This window comes from Stegodyphus dumicola, chromosome 5, assembly GCF_044657685.1.
Source record: "Stegodyphus dumicola isolate Sdum_Otavi_A_Nest chromosome 5, ASM4465768v1".
NCBI classification, from domain to species: Eukaryota; Metazoa; Arthropoda; class Arachnida; order Araneae; family Eresidae; genus Stegodyphus; species Stegodyphus dumicola.
This window is the reverse complement of record NC_140772.1, coordinates 207,750,821-207,773,561: the sequence shown is the minus strand read 5'-3', so window position 1 is coordinate 207,773,561 and position 22,741 is coordinate 207,750,821. Positions and strand designations below refer to the sequence as shown.

Below are 22,741 nucleotides of genomic sequence, written 5' to 3'. Positions count from 1 at the left end.
ACAAAATTTGTATAGATAATAAAACAAATTCGAAATTCGGGCTTCCAAATGCCCATGTGCGGTTGAAGGACTACATTATTCAAAATTTGATGGCTCTAGGAATTGTTGTTTCTTCACAATGCGAGAAACATTCATGCAGATTCTTCATTATTTAGTTTCTGAAAATATAATAAATGGCCATAGTATTTGGTGGCAACAGTTTGAAAAGTGAATCGACGCTAAATTCAGTTTTGAAATTAATAGCTCTTCTTGGTTAACGCCATTTGGGATAAAAAAAGTAAAAAAAAAAAAAAAAATAATCCCAGTAACTCAAAATAACAAAATAAATACAAATAATGGAAACTTAAGCCTTGAAAAATCAGGTCAGCATACACGAAACGCTAAAAATCATTTTATTGTAGAAAAATGTCTCGCACTTTAGTTATTTAGAGAGATACAAACGATATACGATTTACATATAAGCACTTTAATAACGGATTGAATGTATAGCACAGATGAAGCACAGTAAAAAAAAATATATATCACAGTAGTATTCTGTTTTATACTAATTCCAACTGGAGAACTACATCGAATTAGAAGTTTCAAAAATGCAAGCCGCCAGCGGCCGAATGATTAAGTTGTTGAGCGCAACTAGTTGGTCGTTGGTTCAAATGACGGTGAACGTGCTGGTTTGCCTGAGAGATTTCTTGGTTTTCCTCATAGGTAATGTGAATATTATCCATTTCCCTTAAAAAGGTCTGCCTTTCTTTTACATTAAAAAACTTTAAATGTTTCACCTACTTAATTTTATTTTGAAAATATTGCAAATTACATTTAGATTTTTTTTAAAATCCTGTCTTATATTATGCTAGCATCTTGCCACTTATTACGACTTCTCCTCCCCCATACTCATTATTTGATGAAGCAACTTTAAATTCACATTTAGATTTGTCATTTGATTCATTTTCAGAGCTCAGCTGATGCCGCAAAAATTTCTTCTACTATTAATTGGTCAACTATTATTTCCCCTTTATATTTTCATATTCTTTGAAATTCTCAGAAATCAGATTTTCAGTTCAATAGTCGCTTAGCTAAAACTTGTTAATTTCAAAAGTCTGCTCTATAATGTTGAAAAAACATCCAGAGCACACTGTGTGTCTGTTTACCATTAAGTTTAAAATTCAACTCTTAAACCAGTGTCTGTGAATTCTTGATTTTCGCAATTACGTTTATTGGAAGTTAAGTTATTTTCAACTTGCAAAAATATAAACATTAAATAAAAAGTCTGAAAGCTCTCAGATTTTATATTACGCCCAATGGAGCTTTTTTTAACGTTTTGTGTGTTAGCTTTTTTTTTTTTTATTAAATATCATGTTCTTCGCACCTAAACCATAAAATTCAATTCAACAAAAGTAACGCAAAATAATTTTAAAATGAGCGTATCTTTAGAATTTCCGATACACAGTCTCGCGAGCTAAAGATAAAAATATTTTTTTTTCGTACAGTGTTGCCATTGCTCGCTTTGAAATTGTTGAATTTGTTAATCAGAAATTCGTTAAAATGTTACAAAATATGAATCGATAACAAAACAAATTCCAAATTAGGGCTTCCAGTATTCATATTCGGTGGAGGATTACGTTTTTCAAAATTTGATATCTCTAGGTACCATTGTTTTATCACAATGCGAGAAACATATATACATTTATGCAGATTCTTCATTATTTAATTTCTTTAAACGTAACATAGGGCGATAATATTTGGTGGCAACAATTTGAAAAGTGATTCGCCGTTTACAGCGAATCGACGCAAAATGCTAAAACGAAATTAATAGCCCTTCTGGATTAACGCCCTTTTGCTAAAAAGCAATTCGTATTTAAGTGAATCAGGTTAGATCAGTGGTCTCATATTGGCAACCAGCGAGTCACGTGCGATCTCCGAAGCTATTTTATCGAGAATACATTTCAATTAAATCTTTTGTAAAATCGGTACTGCAAAGATTTCAGATTTTGAGTTATTTTTGAAGTCCAAATTCACATTGTTCCATTACTATTAAAAGTGAGTATTAATAATGCACCACAGAATCTATAAATGCAGCTCATTAAATTTACAGTGTGATATAATTATTAAAAAATTTGAAAGTACGGAACTGCATAACATTTATTCATACTTCTTTAAACAATCAGTAGTAGAAAATTAATAAGAAAAGAACCCGACTGATGGATAAACATTTGTAAAACATCTATAATCCGTGATGAAGATAATTTCTCTCCAAAGATACAAACTTTATCAGAATCGAAACGCCATAAAATGTCAAGCTGTAGTAAGAAACAAAGAAGTTAAAATTTTTTACGTACAAACATGCATATTTTTATTTATGCGTAGAAGAGAAATTTGATAAATAAGAGAAATAGGCCAAGTTGCTATTATTTATTTTCCACTTTTGTCCCACTTGGTAAAGTTTCTCTGAAAACTTAGAAAGTGTTCACAGTTTGTTTATTATTAGTTTAAATTAAATTATTTATTGATTAATTAAACATGCTATAACTATTTTAAATAAATGTCAGAAAATTTAATATTTAGCTATCGTATATTTGAACAACAAAATGCAACCAACAAAAATGTCTTGTAGGTACCAAACAGAAAATAAATATAAATTTGAATTATTTCTTTCGCAATATTACTTTTAGGTAGGTTTTGATAATTTTTAATTAAGCGAAATTTAAGACTTATCTAAAATATTTTTTAATAAAATTCTTTCATTTTGTTAAAATAAAAATTCTGGCATGTCAGCTATTTCAGATCATGGATACAATTCGAGTTCGAAACGACTACATTAGGTTATTTCAATATTCCAAAACACACAAAGGCTATCTATCTCCTTAACGGAAGGGATGCCTTCATAGAGGACTATCTGGTTGAAACAGCTGGTATTCACGTTAAACATGAAGAAAAACACAAACACCAATCAACTTTGAAATCGAATACATTAATGAAGTCCGTGAGAAAATTGGGAAGTCGGGGATTTTATTGATGCACTTCCGACACTAGTTTACAGCTCACGTTTCCTGAAAATCAAGGTATATGTAACGTTAATACTAGTCAGTTTTTCTTAGAAAGCCTTTCATGAAAGCATGCTTTTCCTTAAGCAGATAACCCTGGTGTGGATTATCTCATTAACTTAACCTAACAATCTAGAATTAAGGATCAGAGCTTAAAAAAAAAAAAAAAAAAAAAAAAAAAAAAACTATGAAGAGTGATATGATGCCATCATCAAACTTTCGTTAATTTATTTAATTATTGCAAAACACTCAAAAGCTGGGAAGGGATGCCTTCGTGGAGGACTTTTTAAGGAAAACTGGTTCGTATGCACGGTACACATAAGGAAAACCACCATCATCAAATGTATAGCAGTAAATGACTGAGAAAGATTATTTTTTAGAGTATTAATGGCAATTGGATACAGCATCTGAAGGAATCTAAGAAGATCCGCGTTGCCTACGTAAAAAAGTCTCGGATTATTAAACTTTCAAATGGAGAGGAGAAGGCATGGTGAATTATTAAATATATATATATCAAAAGTATATATAAATTCGAATTTTACGGAAATTTAAAAAATTCATTTACATCTATGACATTCTAAATAGATTTTGATTTGATACCTTGAATTTAAAATTGGATTAGATCCGCTAATTATCGCAAATGGTATCCAATATTCCAGTTTAGTCTTTTACCAGTGAGGCGACCGAATTTTATTTCAGCTCCCTGAAATAGAAACACCAAGTTCGAATACCATTTCTCAAACATTTGAATGAAAATAGTTTCGACGCTATGCCATTTTTTTCTATTAAATAATTTTCTTTCCATTATCGAACATGTCACATTTTTTCATGCATATCTTCCTCTAATGTCGAATTATCGTTCATTGTTTCTAACCGGAAAAATATAAACAAATAATATCAAATTGACATTTCAATGAAACTGCGAATGATTTTTGAAGGCTGGACTTGAGCTAACTCGAGAAAGTAAATGAAAGGTTATTGCGTAACATAAGAGACTTGGTTAAAAAGAACTGCCAGTCAGTCACACTAACAAACGAAGCAGGTACGTGTATGTGCAGCTGGCTTTCTAAAACTTCAAAATGGGATATTTGTTTCACCTGGAAGTTTTTGAAAGATGTCATCTCTATAAATTGAAGGACATATATTGCTCTCTTTTTAGATGAAATGTGCCTTTTAGAAGCTCAACAAAAAATTCTAGCCTAAAAACAGTCTTTACGTCATTCGAAGTATCAAAGCTGAATATTAATGTGAGGAAGAATGATGCATTAAAATGTGAGTAACTATAAAGCAAAGTTGTTTGACGCCAATTTATTTTAGCTGAAGAGATTTCACCGAGTGAACATTATGGTCTTCTTTTAACTACATTTGATAAAGACGTGTTCAGTTGGTGAAAGCTGTTCTGTTAAAATAAAATTGACGCCAAATAATATTATTTTAAATGTCTCCAGTTAAACAATTGTTAACAATTGTTAAGTTTTAAACAATTGATTAACATTTAAAAGTGTTATGGATTCGTTTTACTACATGCTAAATCACGCCTACAACCTAAAGCAAATAAACTCAGTTATAAAGCACACAGTTCCAAAAATTTTACATGTTTATTAGCAAGTGATTATCTTCAAGTAGCTAATATCATATGCTAGAATCAAGAGATGGCAAAAATTTAGGTTCTCAGTTTGACACAAGACTTCTACATAGATATTAATTAACGTCATAATCGCAATGTATTTATCTGGCAATATATGAGTGTCATTTTTTATTTTATCTGAAACAAGTTTTAAGATAGAAAGAAAAATGAGTTAATCTGTATTCTTAGGGAAGAGTGCTAATGACAATGCAAAAAGAAAATTTGATTTTAGAATTAAATTTTATATATTTTTCTATAAATGTTTCATATTATTACCTTACACGCCCGAATAAACGGTGATGTTCCCCCTTCTGAAAACATCATCAGTGTTTTTTATGATCACCTTAATACTAAGAAAAGATATTAAGATAATTTACTACTTAACTCATAACTTGAAACTATTTAAATAACATTAAAATATTTTACTCAGATATGGTAGTTATACCATTTCTTTCTTGCAGAAATCTTCAAGATTCAAATTCATAAATGTTATGATGTCTCGTGCACAATTTCCTTTTTTTTAATATTTATTATTTTATTTCTTTAAAAAATGCAGGATTATCTCATATGTGACACTTGACTTGTTTTGGTTTATTTAAGTTTGGTGAAGTACTCGAGGGCTGTCTGCCTAAAGAGAGAAACCTTTCTGAAGGGTTTCTAAGGAAGACTGACTCGTATTCACGTTAGACTGGAGAAAAGCACAAAAACGCCCATGTTGCCAATCGCTCGCCTGGTCGAACTACCAGTATTTGGAGACATCACCGCTCCACTGTGGATGATCCTACGTAAGGCTTCGACTCGACTGGTTAAATTATGGCAAAGCATTTTAGAACTTCCTCCAAAGAACAAAAATGCCTTCTTGAATGAAGGGAAACATTCCGTTATTCGTGTTCACGTTAGACATAGAAAAAACTGCGAAAACTCCCATACAACCAGTTCGTTCATCAGAATTTGATTCTAAATCGAATTATCAATGTTCAAAAATCTTAATCACTCTGCCGCTAGGTTACTTTCCTATCAGGTCATTATATATTTGGTCCATTGCAATGAATCTGAAAGGGAGAAATATTTTGGAAGCTATGCGCTGTTTCTTTTATCAGTTACTATAGCACAGTATGAGAGAGGTATCTTCTTAGAAAAGGAAACTGGCTTCTATTCACAGTCCTGCTTACATGCTATATAGTACTTCATCACATTACCACAGCTTTAGAAAGTTTCATGATACAGTCATTAGTATTTCGAATTATATCCCAAATTTTGATTTGAGCTGAAAATCTAATCAGAAAATAATAATGTGCATACAGCTTTACGGAAGATCAGAAGAGGTTAAATTATTAACTTTTTGCAGCTTGAATGCACTACTGGAGTGGTAATAGTAATTTTCCTTAAAATGCTCAAGACACTTACATAAGATAAAATGTAGTTAAAGACCAACAAAATAAACAACTCAAGTTAAAAAAATATAGTGGAATGTGCAGTGGTTTGTTGAGTTATGGCAAAGCACACAAGGGCTATCTGCCTAAGGGGAGGGATGCCTTCGTGGAGGACTTTCTAAGGGACACTGGCTGGTATACACGTTACACATGGGGAAAACCACCAAAACGCACATGCGGCCAGCCCGTTCGCGGGATTCAAACCTCGGACCGAACTACTAGTGTTCAGCGACTTTACCGCTCGCCGCTGGTGGGCCCAGTGGAATGTACAATGAAATACATGAAATACACTAAATGGGAGACTAATACTCTTATAACGATTCGAAAAGCATTGATAAAAAAATTCAAGTTTAGTGTAATTTAGTTGAGAAAAATTACAGCAGACCATACATAAAAATCATGAAAAATCAATAGAGTGCAAGTGGTTAATTTGCACTCTCATTTTTGCACAAATGGTTAATTACAGCACAAATTCATGCATAAATGGTTAATTATGGCAAATAACTTGAAAAATGTTTGTCTAATAAGAAAGACATTTGTGAAGAATTTTGTATGGAAATTCGTATGTTTATACATGGTATATACATGGTATGGTATATTTATGTATGGTAAAATCGGAGAGAAATTTAAGAAGAGAGCAAAAATAATAGATGTTCATTCCAAACTTATTTCAAATAAATGGTAACTTTCAGTTTCGAGGTAATTTTTAATGAAAAACCTCGGTTGCGTTTCAAAAGACAAATGGAAGACCTCTTTTTTTAAAAGACCAATTCATTTATCAATGGTCTCACCATTCTTATGAATTCAATATGTATCTGAATTCAATATTCATCTGAATCTTAAAGCTTACTCTGCTTGGTACTGAAGGCCTCAAGATTAAAACTGAGTATGTGAAGACCTTAAAGGTGGTAAATTTATAAGACAATTTCGTAAAAAGGAAAGTGAAATTATCCAAGTCAACGTAAATCTCCTCATTCTAATTATGCTTGGAACATTTAACAGTTTTCATCATAATTGTAACAACAAGTACAAAAATAGGTAATTAATTATATGTATCTGCAACCTACTCAGAATGCTTAGTTTCATAATTTTCAGCTATGCAGTTATGCAATTCCATCATACATATATTTAAGTAACTGCTGTTAAAAAAAATGTTCTTTTCCCTGAAAATTTTATTAAATAAAAAAGACAAATAGGAAGTCATCCATGAAAATATTATATGTATTGTGAACAAACTAAAATTTCAATATAATCAACACATACAGATTCCTAATCCAAATTGAATACTGGTTTTAAAACAAATCAAAAGCATTTAAAAATAGTTTTTTCTCTCTGATTTCAAAGCAGAAATAAGATTATTGATTACGCTGTCTGGCAACAAAGTCTGTCTCAGAAATGTAATACATTCAAAGTAATAAGTGATCAGAATTATTAGTATAAATATTTTTTATTATATATTAAATTATTGGATCTTTCTCAATGCAGGGAAATACTTTTCAAAAGCTTTCTCTTAAAAATTGATGGAAGTATATGGCCAGACAACGTACTCTGTGCTACTAACTATGCTTTAATTCGTCTTTAATATGATTGCAAGCAGGACTTAATTTCTAAAATTAGAAATGCCGGAACCCTACGGAAGACCGTCAGGAAAGAGGAACAAGAGTAAATAAATAAATAAAATGACTATTAAAATCACTAATAATTTGAAAATTAAATAGTTAATTAACTATTATCAAATTAATAATATTTATTATCAAATTAATTAAAAATTATTTAATTAATAGTTATTAATTATCATCTAATATCAATTAAGTATTACTTAGTTATGATTCGTCAATTATTATTTAATTGACTAATAACAAATTAATTTTTAGTTATTAAAATAATTAAATACTTATAATTAAATACAATGTAAAAAGATAAATTAAAATTTAATAAGCGATTTTTAATAGAATTTTATTGCTAAAAATAAAATTTTCGAGATAAAAATTTGTATTGCAATTGTTGTTCACTTGCATAAAGAAGTGCTGGAACTTTCTTATTTTAGGGCTGCGGTGCTCTCAGGCTAGAATTAGGATTTATTCCCACAGTTAAGAAGTACCGAAGCCGGACTCCGGTGAGCTCCGGCGCAATTTAAGCTCTGATTGCAAGTATAAAAGCCGGAATAGACAAAAACTCATTGCAACAAATCTTAGCCGACATTGTTCCTATTCACCGTATTTAAATTAAATGTGTTACCTTTATCTATTGTTATACTGCTTTTAGTTTCAAATTAGGCGATACATAATGTTTTTAAAGGGCATCAATTTTAGTTCCTTGTTTATTAAAATAACTAAACTATTCTATTTTAGTTAACAGAATAGTTAACTAACTATTCTAATTAATAGATTAGAGTAGTTAACAGAATTCTAATAAATAGAATAGTTAACTAACTTTTCTATTTTAGTTCCTTGTTTATGAAAATAACTAACCCTGTGCATGTTTTCTTATATTTAGAAAAATAAATTATCATAATATTGTTCTATAACGGAAAAAATAAAAATTTTCATATAATAACTTGAGAAATATTGTAATATTTTTTTTAATTTTTAAAGTTCTCAAAAAGATATTGAGTTAAATGGCAGAAAATTGAGATGACAAAGCTAGCAAAAATACTACAAAAACAGTAAAAACTGCAATAAACCTACTTATAAATGCACTGAATTTAAATCAAACTAATAAAATGGTATTCACTTTGTTGAACAAAGAATGTTGTGACCTAAGTGAAAGAATCTTTTTAAAAATCTTATCGAACATTACTAAGTTTGTCTCAAATCTAAACCGAATTTGCCAATTTTGAAGTTCATTACAATAAAAATTCTAAATTAATTCCCTTTATAATATAATTAGACTGAATATCGGATTTTTAAGATGGTGATTCAAGAATCTCTACATATAATAAAAGAAAGAGTCTGTCTGTGTGTGTGTGTCTTTCGTTCGCGCTGCGCGTAAGCTAATAGACTGACGACTACGAAATTTGGTACATAGGTGCATCTAGACAAGAGCCAGTGCACCTCGAAGCGATTTTTTCGAAATTCGAATTAGAATTTTTTTTATTTTATGTTTTGTGACGAAATCGCGTCATTTTTGGACATAATGGGCTATAGGAAAGCGAGATTTTACTCTACACACTCCATTTTCACATCGTCATGAAATGTAGGCACTTAGCTATTTTACGAACTTAAAATAAATTTCGTGTTTCAATAAATCGATTAAATACGAATTTATTTAACAAAGGGAGCTTAACACCTTTGTCGCGTTTGTTTACTAGAACTTTACTTCCACGAACGCCCTCTGGCGAAAGAGACTAAAAACAGTCAGTTGAACGGCTGACGCGTCTAACAGATGTATAGCGATAGACCGTCTCCGTATAAATTATGCTTGTAATCATTATAACTTGTAAATATTTTGTAGATATCTTTCATATGAATTAAAATTTCTTAAAAAGTTTATAGCTGTGTTTCGAAGTGAATCGAAGTTCATCATAGAGACGGATACCTACAAGAAGGAAAAGCAGGCAGTTCAGGGCAGCCCTATTTAGAAGGTAAGTGAACTTTCACTTATCTATTTAATGATCAAAAAATTTTAATAGTACAAAGTTGATAAAATTTTTTAACATGGCGCCCGAACAGGGACTGCCAGTAACTGCTGTTTTCCTAACTATTGAATCTGTCTAAATTGATATCAGTTATATAGATAATACATAAGCATAAATAATTAGTGAATTGCTGATACTTGTTGAATTGTTGAATATTAAATAATGACGGAATTCATCGATACATTGAAAAGGAAACGCGGCCACATAAGGGCTGCCGTTACAAAATTAATTGGCCGAATCGAAACTGACTTACCAAAAACAGAAGTGAATGCAGAGGAACTAGAAATTTCTTTAGAACTCTTAAATGAAAAATCGAACGAGTTAAAACAAATAGATGCCGATATAGAAAAATTAATAAACATAAAGGATCTAGACCAGGAATTAAACGGTGTTGACGAATATCGTGAAAGAATAACTACATTTAAATACAAAGCTAACAAAAAATTGAAAGAAATTAATATAGAACAACAAAAATTTAATGTGTTACGAAGCACTGAACAGTTAAGTGAAAGTATTATAGAAAACGTTAAAATCGAAAGTCATAATGTGAAGCTTCCTAAACTTATGATTCCGAAGTTTTATGGCGAGAGCTGCGAATGGCTGACATTTTGGAACACTTTTTCATCAGCCATACACCAAAATAAAACGCTTGACGCTATAAGCAAATTTAATTATTTGAAATCCTTTTTGGGAGGTACTGCTTATAACACCATTGACGGTTTCGATTTAACCGAAGAAAATTACGAAACTTCAGTTAAACTCCTCACAGAAAGATTTGGAAATAAAGATGTACTGATCAACGCCCATATAGATAAATTACTGAAAATAAGACCTCTAAAGGATTCTAATGACATTCAAAATTTCCGTAAGTTATTCAATTATATACAGAAACATATTCGATGTCTTAAATCATTAAATATGACCTCAGAAACATATGGAGCTTTATTAACACCTATTTTGCTTAAAACATTGCCAGCAGATTTGGTTTTGGAGTATAATAAAACAGTTCGGAAATCAAATTACGATTTGAGTCACCTAGTGGAATTTCTTTCTGAGCAATTAGTTGCGCGGGAACGTACATTCCAGACGGTCCAGCCAAAGGCGGCGCCGCAAAAGCATAACAAACTGAGTGAAACCAGACCTATTGCGAAACACACAGCTTCGGAGTTAACGAACGCAAGTTTGCGGGGGGTACAAACACCATGTGTTTTCTGCGACTCTTCTGATCACGAGTCTATAACGTGTAAACAAGCATCTTTATGGTCTACTGAGAAAAAAAGGGAGAAATGCAAAGCGAAAGGGATCTGTTATCGCTGTTTACGCCCACGGCATCTTAGTTTTATTTGCACTTCTAGAATAAGGTGTGAATTATGTAAACAACGACATGCCACTATAATGTGTTTTAAAACCGAAAACGGAGAAATTAAGGAAGAACAAATTGAAAATAAGGCCTTAACGAATAATTCATCCTATGAAAGTGTAATCTTGCAAACTTTAATTGCCAATGTTTACGGAGATGGTGAAAGCAATTTTACACGAATAATTCTGGATACCGGAAGTAGCAGATCATATATCAGCACATTTCTTGCGGAGAAATTAAAACTAAAATCTTTAGGTCAGGAAAGTGTGACTCATGGGCTTTTTGGAGGAATAGAAAAAAGGGAAAATCATAACAAGTATCTGATTAAGTTAAATAATCTAGAAACAGGATTCACATGGAAATGGAAGTTTTGAGCCAAAAAACCATATGCTCACATATTCCAAAATTGGAAGATAGGGAATGCTTAAAGAAACTAAGAGGTTACAAAATTTTGCCCAGTGATGTAACTAATGAGAATTCTTGTTTATTTGAAAAACACCCTAACGAAATACACGTGCTTGTAGGAGCAGATTATGTCGGAAAACTTTTTACAGGGGAAACAAAACACGTAACGGAGAGTTTAGTAGCGATGAATACACACCTTGGTTGGACTATATTAGGGAGAACGAAGGTAAAGGGAAAGAATTTTAATGAAATTCTTTTATCGCTACACATTAGTGACAGAAAAATTTGTGACTTGTGGTCTCTTGATTCTATCGGAATAACTGAACCAGCTCTTTCGCAAACAAAACAAGAAATAGGAAAGGCTACAGAAAATTATTTCATCCGTACTTTAGAAAGAGATGACACTGGAAGCTATCAGGTATCACTGCCATGGCTTCAAATTCATCCTGAGTTGCCAGATAATAGAATCCTTGCAGAAAAGCGTCTGAAGTCTTGCGTGAAAACCCTTCAGACAAAGAATTCCTTAGAAGCCTACGAAACTGTTTTAAAGGATTGGGTAGAAGAGGGAATAATTGAACCTATCGATATTTCGGAGGCAGAAAAGATCAAAGGGCATTATCTGCCACATAGACCCGTGTTTCGGGAAAATTCGACTACCAAAATTCGACCAGTGTTCGACGCATCTGCAAAGGAGAAAAATTCGGTATCTCTGAACGACTGTCTGGAAAAGGGTCCTAATTATCTTGAATTGATCCCCAAAATTTTGATAAAATTTCGAGAGGGGAAATATGGAGTAATTTCGGATATAAAAAGAGCATTTCTTCAGATAGGTGTGAACCCAGCGGATCGAGATTTCCTCCGATTCCTATGGTGGGAGAAAGGACAGCCTGAAAAACTGACTATATATCGGCACCGAAGGGTTGTATTCGGCGTAAACGCCAGCCCCTTTTTACTCGCTGCCACGATTAACTACCATTTGGAAAATGTACCAAAACATCATCAGGAAATAGTTTCAAAGCTAAAGAAAGCCATGTATGTGGATAACTGCGTAGCGAGCGTGGAATCAATTGAAGAATTAAACTCATTTATCAAAGGATCTAGAGAAATAATGGCTACTGCAAAATTTGACCTAAGAGGTTGGAAACATAATAGACTTAAAAATGAAACTTCAATTCTAAACCTTTCTGATAAAGATTATGAAGATGTTGTGTCAGTATTGGGATTGAAATGGGACTTGTTTGACGATACTTTGTCTTGTCACGTAAAATATGAAGAAAACCCTGTATTGAGCAAAAGATCTGTTCTTTCCGAATTGAGTAAAATCTTTGACCCAATTGGGTTTACTAGTCCAGTTACTCTCTTGCCTAAACTGATTCTGCAAGAGTGCTGGAAACAGAAAATTAACTGGGATACTAATCTGCCGAAAGATCTAGCAAGGAAATTTTTCACATGGTCATCTCAGTTAAAATATTTGAAAGACATCAAAATTCCTAGATTGCTTCCCAAAATAGACGAAAGTACCACTCTGCATGTATTTTCGGACGCAAGCAAGGACGCGTATGCGACCTGCATTTTCCTTAGGCACAGCGGTGAGAGTGGAGTCACTTGTCAATTGATACAATCTAAAGCAAGAGTTGCTCCCCTAAAAGCACTCACCATACCTCGACTAGAGATACTCGCTTGCACTATTGGAGCCAGGCTCTCTCATACAATAAGAGAAGACTTGAAACTAAAAGAGGTTCCAGTTTTTTACTGGACGGATTCCACAAATGCTCTCTTTTGGATAAAACAGAAAGAAAATTGGTCCACTTTTGTAGCCAATCGAGTAAATGAGATTCGAAAATTGAGTAACTCAGATCATTGGCATCACATTCCCGGAAAGTTTAATCCTTCGGATTTGCCATCACGCGGTTGCTCTGCAAAAGAATTGAGGAAATCCGAATGGTGGAAAGGACCAGATTGGATTTATCGACCTCCAGAAGAGTGGCCTACTGCAGATGGAGAACATCCTGACTTCGATATAGTAAATGGAGAGAGAAAACGAACTGTGGTTTCAGCCAGCAATAACACGAATACAGATAAATTTAACCTTTTTGACAATATCTCAAAATTCAAAAAGATCATAAAGGTCGTATCTTGAATCTTTAGATTCATTAAAAATGCTACAACACCACCATCTGAAAGAACTCATGGGAGAATTTCAGTCGAGGAACTAAAAGGAGCTGAAACAGTGGTTTTCCGACTCATCCAACGAGAATCTTTCGAAGGATTAAAAGATAAAAGAATACGTTTTCTAGAACCTATCATGGACTCCAATGGCCTTATAAAAGTGAAGACACGTATCTTTCAGAGAGACGATGATGCTGACTTTCGTTACCCAGTTTTACTTCCCTCAGAACATCCATTAGTATTAAAACTGATCAAATCTGAACATGAAATGCTAAGTCACGCTGGAGTACAATTCGTTATGTGCGCTTTGCGTGAAAAATATTGGATCATAAAGAGTAGGAAGACCGTACGCAAGGTTATCCAAAACTGTGTACGATGTCGAAGGTTCGACTCTGATTCATATAAGATTCCTCAAGCGCCACTACCTGAAGACAGAATAAGAGATGCTTTAATTCTTGAGATTATTGGTGTTGATCTGACGGGTCCCTTAATTTTAAAAGGAGGCAAAAAAAACATGGATCGTCATTTTTACTTGCGCAATATATAGAGCAGTTCACTTAGAGCTAGTCTCATCTCTATCAACCGAAAGTTTCCTGCACGCGTTCAGGCGATTCATCGCTCGAAGGGGTAGACCTGTCACTGTATACTCTGACAATGGAACCAATTTTGTTGGATCAAATAATTTGTTTAAGACCATAGATTGGAATTCTATCTTAGAAAATGCAACAGTTAAGAAAATTGAATGGAAATTTATTCCCCCTTCCTCGCCATGGTGGGGAGGGTGGTGGGAAAGATTAATTGGAGTACTAAAGAGAATTCTTCGAAAGGTACTAGGAAAATCTTCTCTGAACTACGAAGAATTGTTGACAATCATTTGTGATTGCGAGAACCTTATGAACAACCGTCCTCTCACGTATTTGTCAGAAGACGTGAAGGATTTAAGAGCTCTCACCCCAGCAATGTTTCTAACAGAAATTCCAGAGACTGGAGTTCCTGAATTAGATCTTTTGGATTCTAAATCCATCAATAAAAGATACCTTTACAGAGCCAAATTGAGAAAAGATTTACGAAAAAGATTTCGATCAGAATATTTAGGGCAACTAAAACAAAGCTCAAAATTCATCCGCGAACCATCTTCTGTGAAAGTTGGTGATCTTGTAATTGTGTCCAACAACGAAAAAAGGATAAACTGGCCCTTAGCTAGAATCGTGGAAATTTTTCCATCCCACGACGGACACATTAGGTTAGTGAAACTGAAAATTGCACAAGGGGAGATTATAAGACCTACTAAGAACCTGATACCTCTTGAACTCAACTTTACACCTGAGTCAGATGTGCAAGTGAGGTACAGAACTCGACGTATGACGAAATCTCAAAAGACTTGAACTACAGGTCAGTTGAGGTCCATCCTCTGTTGATACTGGACCTCAAGGTGGGAGTGTCGCGTTTGTTTACTAGAACTTTACTTCCACGAATGCCCTCTGGCGAAAGAGACTAAAAACAGTCAGTTGAACGGCTGACGCGTCTAACAGATGTATAGCGATAGACCGTCTCCGTATAAATTATGCTTGTAATCATTATAACTTGTAAATATTTTGTAGATATCTTTCATATGAATTAAAATTTCTTAAAAAGTTTATAGCTGTGTTTCGAAGTGAATCGAAGTTCATCATAGAGACGGATACCTACAAGAAGGAAAAGCAGGCAGTTCAGGGCAGCCCTATTTAGAAGGTAAGTGAACTTTCACTTATCTATTTAATGATCAAAAAATTTTAATAGTACAAAGTTGATAAAATTTTTTAACAACCTTTTCAACGGGATTTTTTCTAAAATAGTTTATTTTTAAAAATGCACTGTTTATTTTTGTTTGATTTTTGGACAAGTTAAACTTTTATCCTTGCGACTGCTTTTACAAAAAGAATTTTGTAAAAATGATATTTTGTATTTTTAAAGAATTTTTTAAATGAAGCTTCCGAGTACACTTCTCACATCTCATATCTTTAAAAATGCGATTTTGGCAACAATTTTCCTGTCTTATTGTTGTTGATAGATTTTTGATGAAATCGCATCATTTTGAATAGTTTCATTCTTTTAGAAATATGGGTTTGGCAACAATGTTTCATCGTATTTCTTATGTCCCTGTTTTTAAGAGATTGGCATATTTCATTGTCATTTTTATATATATGTATTAAATTTTTATTGAATTCTTTTTATAAAGTTGTTCTGCAGAGTAAAATTCTGCGCGGAATTTTATGTTTTTTGAGTTACTTTCATGTTATTTTTTGCTTATTTCACTGTTTGTAAGATATTGAAAAGTTTTGCATGATTTTTTTTCTTCAACGGAAAGTTGGTTAATTTTTTATTAGGATAATTAATATTTGCTTATTTCATTGTAATCTTTTTCTCTTGAAAATATAAGATAAAATATCATTGATTATACTTTGCTTTTTAGATTTTTTTTTGTTTTTTGTATTCTTTTGTTATTTATTGCTTATTTCACTGTTTTTATGATATTGTAAAGTTTTGAGTGATTTTTTTAGGAAACAAAGTTTTTAACCTCCTTTATACCATTTGAGTTCTTAAGATTTTGCAAAAGGAAGTTGGTTAATTTATTTATTAGGATAATTAATATTTGTATTAAGGGATATTGCTTATTTCATTGTAATTTTGTTATACGTAATAACTTTTTTTATGAAGTTGTTCTGTGGAGTAAGATTCTACGCAGGTCTTAAATTTAACGTTTGGTGTTCCCTTCAGCCATTTTTCCGGTATATTTAAAAGCCAGACGAAGGCTGGCAGCGAAGCTGCTAGGATGGCATAATTCCTTACTTGTTCAGAATCTGACAGAATTTCTGAAGAATATGGTTTCGGATATTAGGATGTTGTTGTCTAAGACCTCATATAGTCTTCGAATCACACTCCTTGCGGAAAAAGGATAAAGAACAGTGATTCTTTTAGAAAAACATTTAATCCTTTATTCAGTTCCTTATGAATAAACATCGTCTCGGAATATATACTTAGCTAACTAAATCCGTTAAGTTCTGTTAACTTTAAATAATAATAATAAATACATAGTAAAGAAAGAGAGACCTGCTTCCTTTTTTAGGCTTCAAAATAGTGGGCTTCCTTTTTTAGGCTTCAGAATAGTGGGAAAAATGGCGTGAAAATAAAAGTGGATTCCGTTGAAAAAATAAGATACCTATGTTCAAAAATTTAACTTTACAGATAAAAACAAAAACAAAATCGCTAATGAAAAATACTTCAGAAGCGTATCAAGTAAGTCATCCACCGACTATAGGTGGTTGTTGTTTTTATTTAAGTATAGGTACATACAAGTAATCGAATGCATTCATTTAGTATACTGTGAATTGTATTAGTTTATACTTTTTTTTTTTTTTTTTTTTTTTTTTTTTTTTTTTTTGCATTTCCTTTTAAAAACAAAATTTTTTGAGCAAAATGCAGAAAAATAATTTTTGAAGCTCAACTACACACTCAGTGCATATGTATACAGTTCTTTTTCCCATTATATTATTTTTCTTTTCATTGATTGGCCTTTCATCTTCAAAGAATATCGGCTAAATTCTGGCTCATACCCTCCCTCCTAAACGTTATAATCGGGTCAGAAATGAAAGTTTATTATTTAAATTACAGTATCCAAAGTTACTGGAAAGATCTATCACTCACATTTATCAGATCATGTCACTCACCAGGTGGCGAGCAAATAAAACCGCCGCTCTAGTTCGAATCCTGGAGAAGGATTTGCCTACATGCGCATTTTGGTACAGAAAATCCCCCCACGAAGGTATATCTCTCATTAAGTGCATTTCCTCGCAGTGTTCTTCAATGAACGGGGAAATTCAAAAATATAAATTAAGCGCATTTTGCCGTAATCTAATAAATCAAATCGTACTGAGCATCTAAGAAGATCTTTGATCAAATACGTCGTGTGAAAAAGTAACTCTGGATTATTTAGACGTATTGGAAACATTGCCTGAATTGACTAGCAGCATGTTCAGCATGCCAAGTGGTACTTCATTTTGTACCCATCGACGATCTTTATGATCGTTTAAAAGCAGTTCTGAACCATCTCTAACGACCTAAAAGCTTCAACCATAGTAAGTTTCCGTTGTTTCAACTACTATCGAAGAATACGTTATACGGACCGTTGCCAAATGTAAGCATCACAAATACAGCAGCTTTCGAACACGTGCCTCTAAAGTGCAATTCAAAATCACGCTTGAGATGTGTTTCGGTAACCTCCTCTGACAAAATATCAAGCTTATCCGGCGAAATGTCAACAGGGATTTAAAATCTTTAATTTCTCTTTCATCACTCGCTTTCATTTTTCCATCACCTTTTGCACAGTTGGAAAAAAAAAAAAAAAAAAGTAATGGAACCTGTACATAATTTCCTCATAAACAAATGAAAAATGTAGAGGAAAGTAACAACACAATATTTGACTGCCATAACAGAGGCTTTAAAAACGGTGTTGCGGGCAAATGAACGCTTCGTTGATTAAAGCCAATTACTCTTGCGTTCTCTCGAAGCGGTGAATTAGACTAAATATTTTATCAATAATTAGGTTACGGGGTGAAATTATAATGGGTTTATCTCCGATTTTAAATGTTTGCATGTTGTTGAGTTACTTTTTAAATAAATAGTATTTGAAGAATGTTTGCAATACTTCGTTGTTAACGCATTATCTGAGAGATAACATGACTTTCAAGAAAAATTTAATAGCTATAAAAAAAGCAGAGGTTTATTTATTTACGTATTATTATATTTATTCATATTTTTTCATGTTAAGACGTGCAATACTATTACTTTCCACACAGCATAATTAATTATATTTTTGATATTAAGTAAAAGCGTGGAAATGTTGTCTTACTGATAAACAGCGAGAAAAATTTATTTGTTAATGTGGTTTGGAAGAACTGATTGTGGCTGAAGAGGGATGAGGTGTTTTCTTTACCGGAAGGATGGCTTCGTGGAAAAAAATTTAAAGGAAACTGATCTGTGTTCACTTTATACTTCGGGAGAATCGCGAAAACTCCCATGCAGCCAGACGTTCATTAGAATTTAAGCCCTGGTTTAAATACTAGTACTCAAAGTTCCAACATCTCTGCCACTCGGTTCTAACATTTTTAGAGACTTCCGTTAGAGAAGAGCAAGCTATGAAGTGTTCATTAAATATTATTTTAGTTCACATATCATATTAAAAAATGGGTTATTTTCATTGATTATATTATTAAACCAATATTTGATGACTTTTCGAAAGATGGATTTCTTTTTCAAGTCTTGCTGTTTCTACTAGAACTTCTTGTTTGCAACAATTCATATGATCATGGATCTTCACTTTTGTAAGTAGTTTACGATCTCACGGCCTTTACTACCATATTACTATCTTAGGTAAACATAAGTAATGGCATCTTAACATCCAAATAATGAAAGACCTGCACACTGCATGCTAAAACTTTTACTCACAATTAAAGCTGAACTGTTGCATTTCTTAAAGAAATTATATAGCAATATTCAATAGCATTTTCAGTTGAAGATATTGCAGTTACACGTAAGATATAACACAGTATAATAAAATGAGAAAATATAATATTTACAAGCAAATTTAAGGTTCACATAGGTGCGAACCTTATTTCTAATTCCTATTTGTGTTGGTTAAGTCAATTCGCTGTCGTCTTATTCAAATTGAAAATAACATTGTAACATAATATCTTTACCTGCTCCATCAAGTGAAAGTAAAGTCCAAAAAACCTGCTTTATTAGGTAGATAATAAGTAAAAGTAAATAAGTAAATATGTACAGGAAAAAAAATGGTACGCATGTGAATTTAGATCACTTCAAATATAAGGAAATCATGCGCCAAGGAAATGTTTTACAGAAAGATATATATATATATATATATATGCCGACATTGCGTTTAATTGTATATGTTGATCTTGTAATAGAGATCTTGTTTTTAAAGTAAGTGTGAGATGAAAATACTGCATTCAGCTGACGAAATTTGCTCAGACACGAAAGAGTTCGAACCAGAGTATTCTATAACGTAGGCTTATTTGGATCTCCGGTTCGAACTGCGATTTCAAGCTCTAGTAAGTTCAGACTGAATTTAAAGCGCGATCACATCTATCGAAAATCTGAAGTTAAATTCCGCAAATATTGAAGGTTTCACCGACTGTTTAAATAACGTAATGCAATTAATTTTCAATTAGTAAGAAGTAAAAATATATTTTACTCGCAAATTCTTAGCATAAGTGGGAATTGCAGAATCTGAGAAAAACTTAAATGCTTTATTTCTAATCGGACTCTTCTTCAAAAATCTAAATGTTTCTTGATCACATTTTCCCTCAAACGTCTAAATGTTTTTCGAAATCAGACTCTTTTTCCAGAGACTGCAATTTTTTTTCCTTTCTGCCCTTTAAAAAATCGTGTATACACGAGTTTGCTTTTAGATGTTGAATAGATAATATTTTATGAAATATTGTAACATATTTAAAAGCACTGAATAAGTATAAGTATTTTAAATTATTATTATTATTATTATTATTTTTTTTTTTTTTTTTTTTTTTTTTTAAGTAAAGAATAACTAAAAAGAAAACTCTACAAAAACTATAGATAATATGAAAATCATGCTTCGTTAATCGAAGTAAAATGTACTTCCAATTTTTCCCGCTCCTTTTTATTCTATTTTTATTTCTACTTCTTTTATTTAATTTATTTTCGAAAAAATGTATAAAATTTTAAAAGGAATTCGAGTATAGTCCAATATCTACTAAAAAGACAAAGTGCAAACAAAATCAGTGAGCACTACCACTGATTAACGGTGAAAGAGGGAAGGAGAATAAATAAATAATAACTCAGAAACGATGCTTTAGAAAATAGGAAACACAAAGATTGCTCAAAAATTAATAAAATTAATCCTGTCTTTAGTTGAGTAAATTACAAATAAATTTTAAATATTTCTGAAATTAATGAAACGTAAATTTCGTGAAAAAAATCTACTGATGCTGTACTGAGATCCCGTATTTTATGATTTCTCATATTGATTTACTATTATTAATCTGATACACAACTACATTTTGAATACACAATAATTTTGTTGATGAGCTAATTTTTCAAAGCACCATGCAGACAGAAAATTAATTATCACGGTAGAAAAGACACTGCAAACTGAAAATACTTGTTCTTTTGATTAATAGCTTTTATTAGTTATTAATGACAGCACGTCGCAACTTACATGCTTTAGATTTAAAATATGTTTAAAACTTCTTCCCACCCCCCGTTTTTTTTTTTTACTTTCTGTACGACTTCAAATAAATACAGCGAACAATTTAGATTTCGGCGGATTGGGGGCGATTTAGAAATTCTACACAATATTATTTTTCTCTGTACGAATACGAAATCTATATGTTTACCATATACATATAATTTTACTCGTGAATTTAGCTGTGTGTTTTTTAATATAATTTGTGCAGAACCAGTAAAGAATTATCAAGAAATTTGATTTTGCATTTTTACTACAGTTGAAGTTTTCTTTTAATTTTGATAATAAATAGCACTCTATTATTTTTCATATTCTCAGAAACATTTTATTTTACAAATTAACCTCACTCACTCAATAATGAAATAAATGGGTAATTATATAAATTTTAAAAATTAGTAACTTACAACTTTAAAATTTTTTTAAAGAATAAATGCTCTTGTTTGGAAACATTAAGGCAAATGATTAATATGACGGTACTTTCTATATAGATTATAGAAAACTTACCCGAGCCTTTTTTCTGAAATATCCAGCTTTACCGTCATCTGCATTTGTATTTACATTCGCAGCTTGGACGTTAGTTTTTTCACTCATCTTTTTAAAATATTCACATTCGAAGACCAAAGTGTTCGATTTCAATGTTTAGCATACAACCATTGTTATAAAAAAGTTGCTCACTATATGTGATTCTCGATAAACTGCATGCAAACTGATGCACTGATTTTTAACGCAACTTTTCACCGGCTGAACAGCAGGTGTCGTACTTGCGCTGTCAAATAGTAAACAATGCCAGGTAACTATGGTAGCTTCACGTTGCCGTCGGACAGCGCCTCCAGCGATTTAAGGTTAATGGATTGCAGGTAGCAATAAGCAAAAGGTTACTACATTTGGCTATTATTCGCTTATGGATTTCGAGAGCAACTTTTAAAATTGCACTTAATTTTACTTAAGGATTTTTGCTTGAATCTACTTCTTTGATTTCCACAGGAAGTAGGCTACTTTTTAAGAAGAAATCAGTTTGTGCTCAGTCTATTAGCATAATCTGTAATTTGAATTTTTGATTTCTCTCTTTTGAAACATTTTTCTTACATGATGCTTTTTGAACTTAAAAACAGTTCTACAAAATTACTAATTAGAAGTTTCTTTAAAATTTTCGCGTTGTCACAATGTCTCATAAATTTTCGAAATTAAAATACATATTCATCTCACACCATTTAAAGTTGTTATTTCTAGTTTTTAAATTCTTTAAAAAAATTATCCTCGAGAATGTTGTTATAAATGTTACTATTTATATGTTGATTAAACTCTCAACAACTTAATATATGCCATCAACGTTAACCCTAACTCATTTTTAGTCCAAAGGGAAAATTTGCCCTGAAGCACTATTAATTTCGTTTTGGCATTTTGCTTTGAAAACTAAAAGGCTGGGTCACTTTTCAAATCGTTGCCACCATACATTAACGCCCTGTCTTATATTTAAAGAAATTAAACAATGAAGAATCTGCATAAATATATGTATGTTTCTCGCATTGTGATAAAACAACGGTACCTAGAACCATCAAAATTTGAATAACGTAATCTTCCATAGAATATGGGTATGCGGAATCCCTAATTTGAATTTGGAATTTGTTTTATTATCGATTTCAGACTTTGTAACGAATTTCATATTAAAAAATTAAACAGTTTCAAAGTAAGTAATAATGCAACACCGTAAAAAAAAAAAAAAAAAAAAAAAAAAAATTATCTCCAGCGCGCGAGACTGTATCGGAAATTCTAAAGATATGCTCATTTTAAAA

At 32.0% G+C, this 22,741-nt stretch overlaps 1 protein-coding gene across 3 annotated transcripts in view; it reads right to left on the bottom strand.

The window, feature by feature from the left end:
- Positions 1-22,741, bottom strand: part of LOC118201206 (rhophilin-2-like) — a 237,488-nt gene that overhangs the window by 188,370 nt on the left and 26,377 nt on the right. Inside the window, exon 1 of one of the 3 annotated variants that reach the window (XM_035373257.2) lies at positions 21,453-21,734. The exons of the other annotated variants lie outside the window; for them this stretch is intronic. Coding sequence (XP_035229148.1) covers positions 21,453-21,539 — 87 coding nt within the window. The 5' untranslated portion in view covers positions 21,540-21,734. Of the gene's footprint in view, positions 1-21,452; positions 21,735-22,741 lie in introns of those variants that run through there. 3 annotated transcript variants of the gene reach the window in all.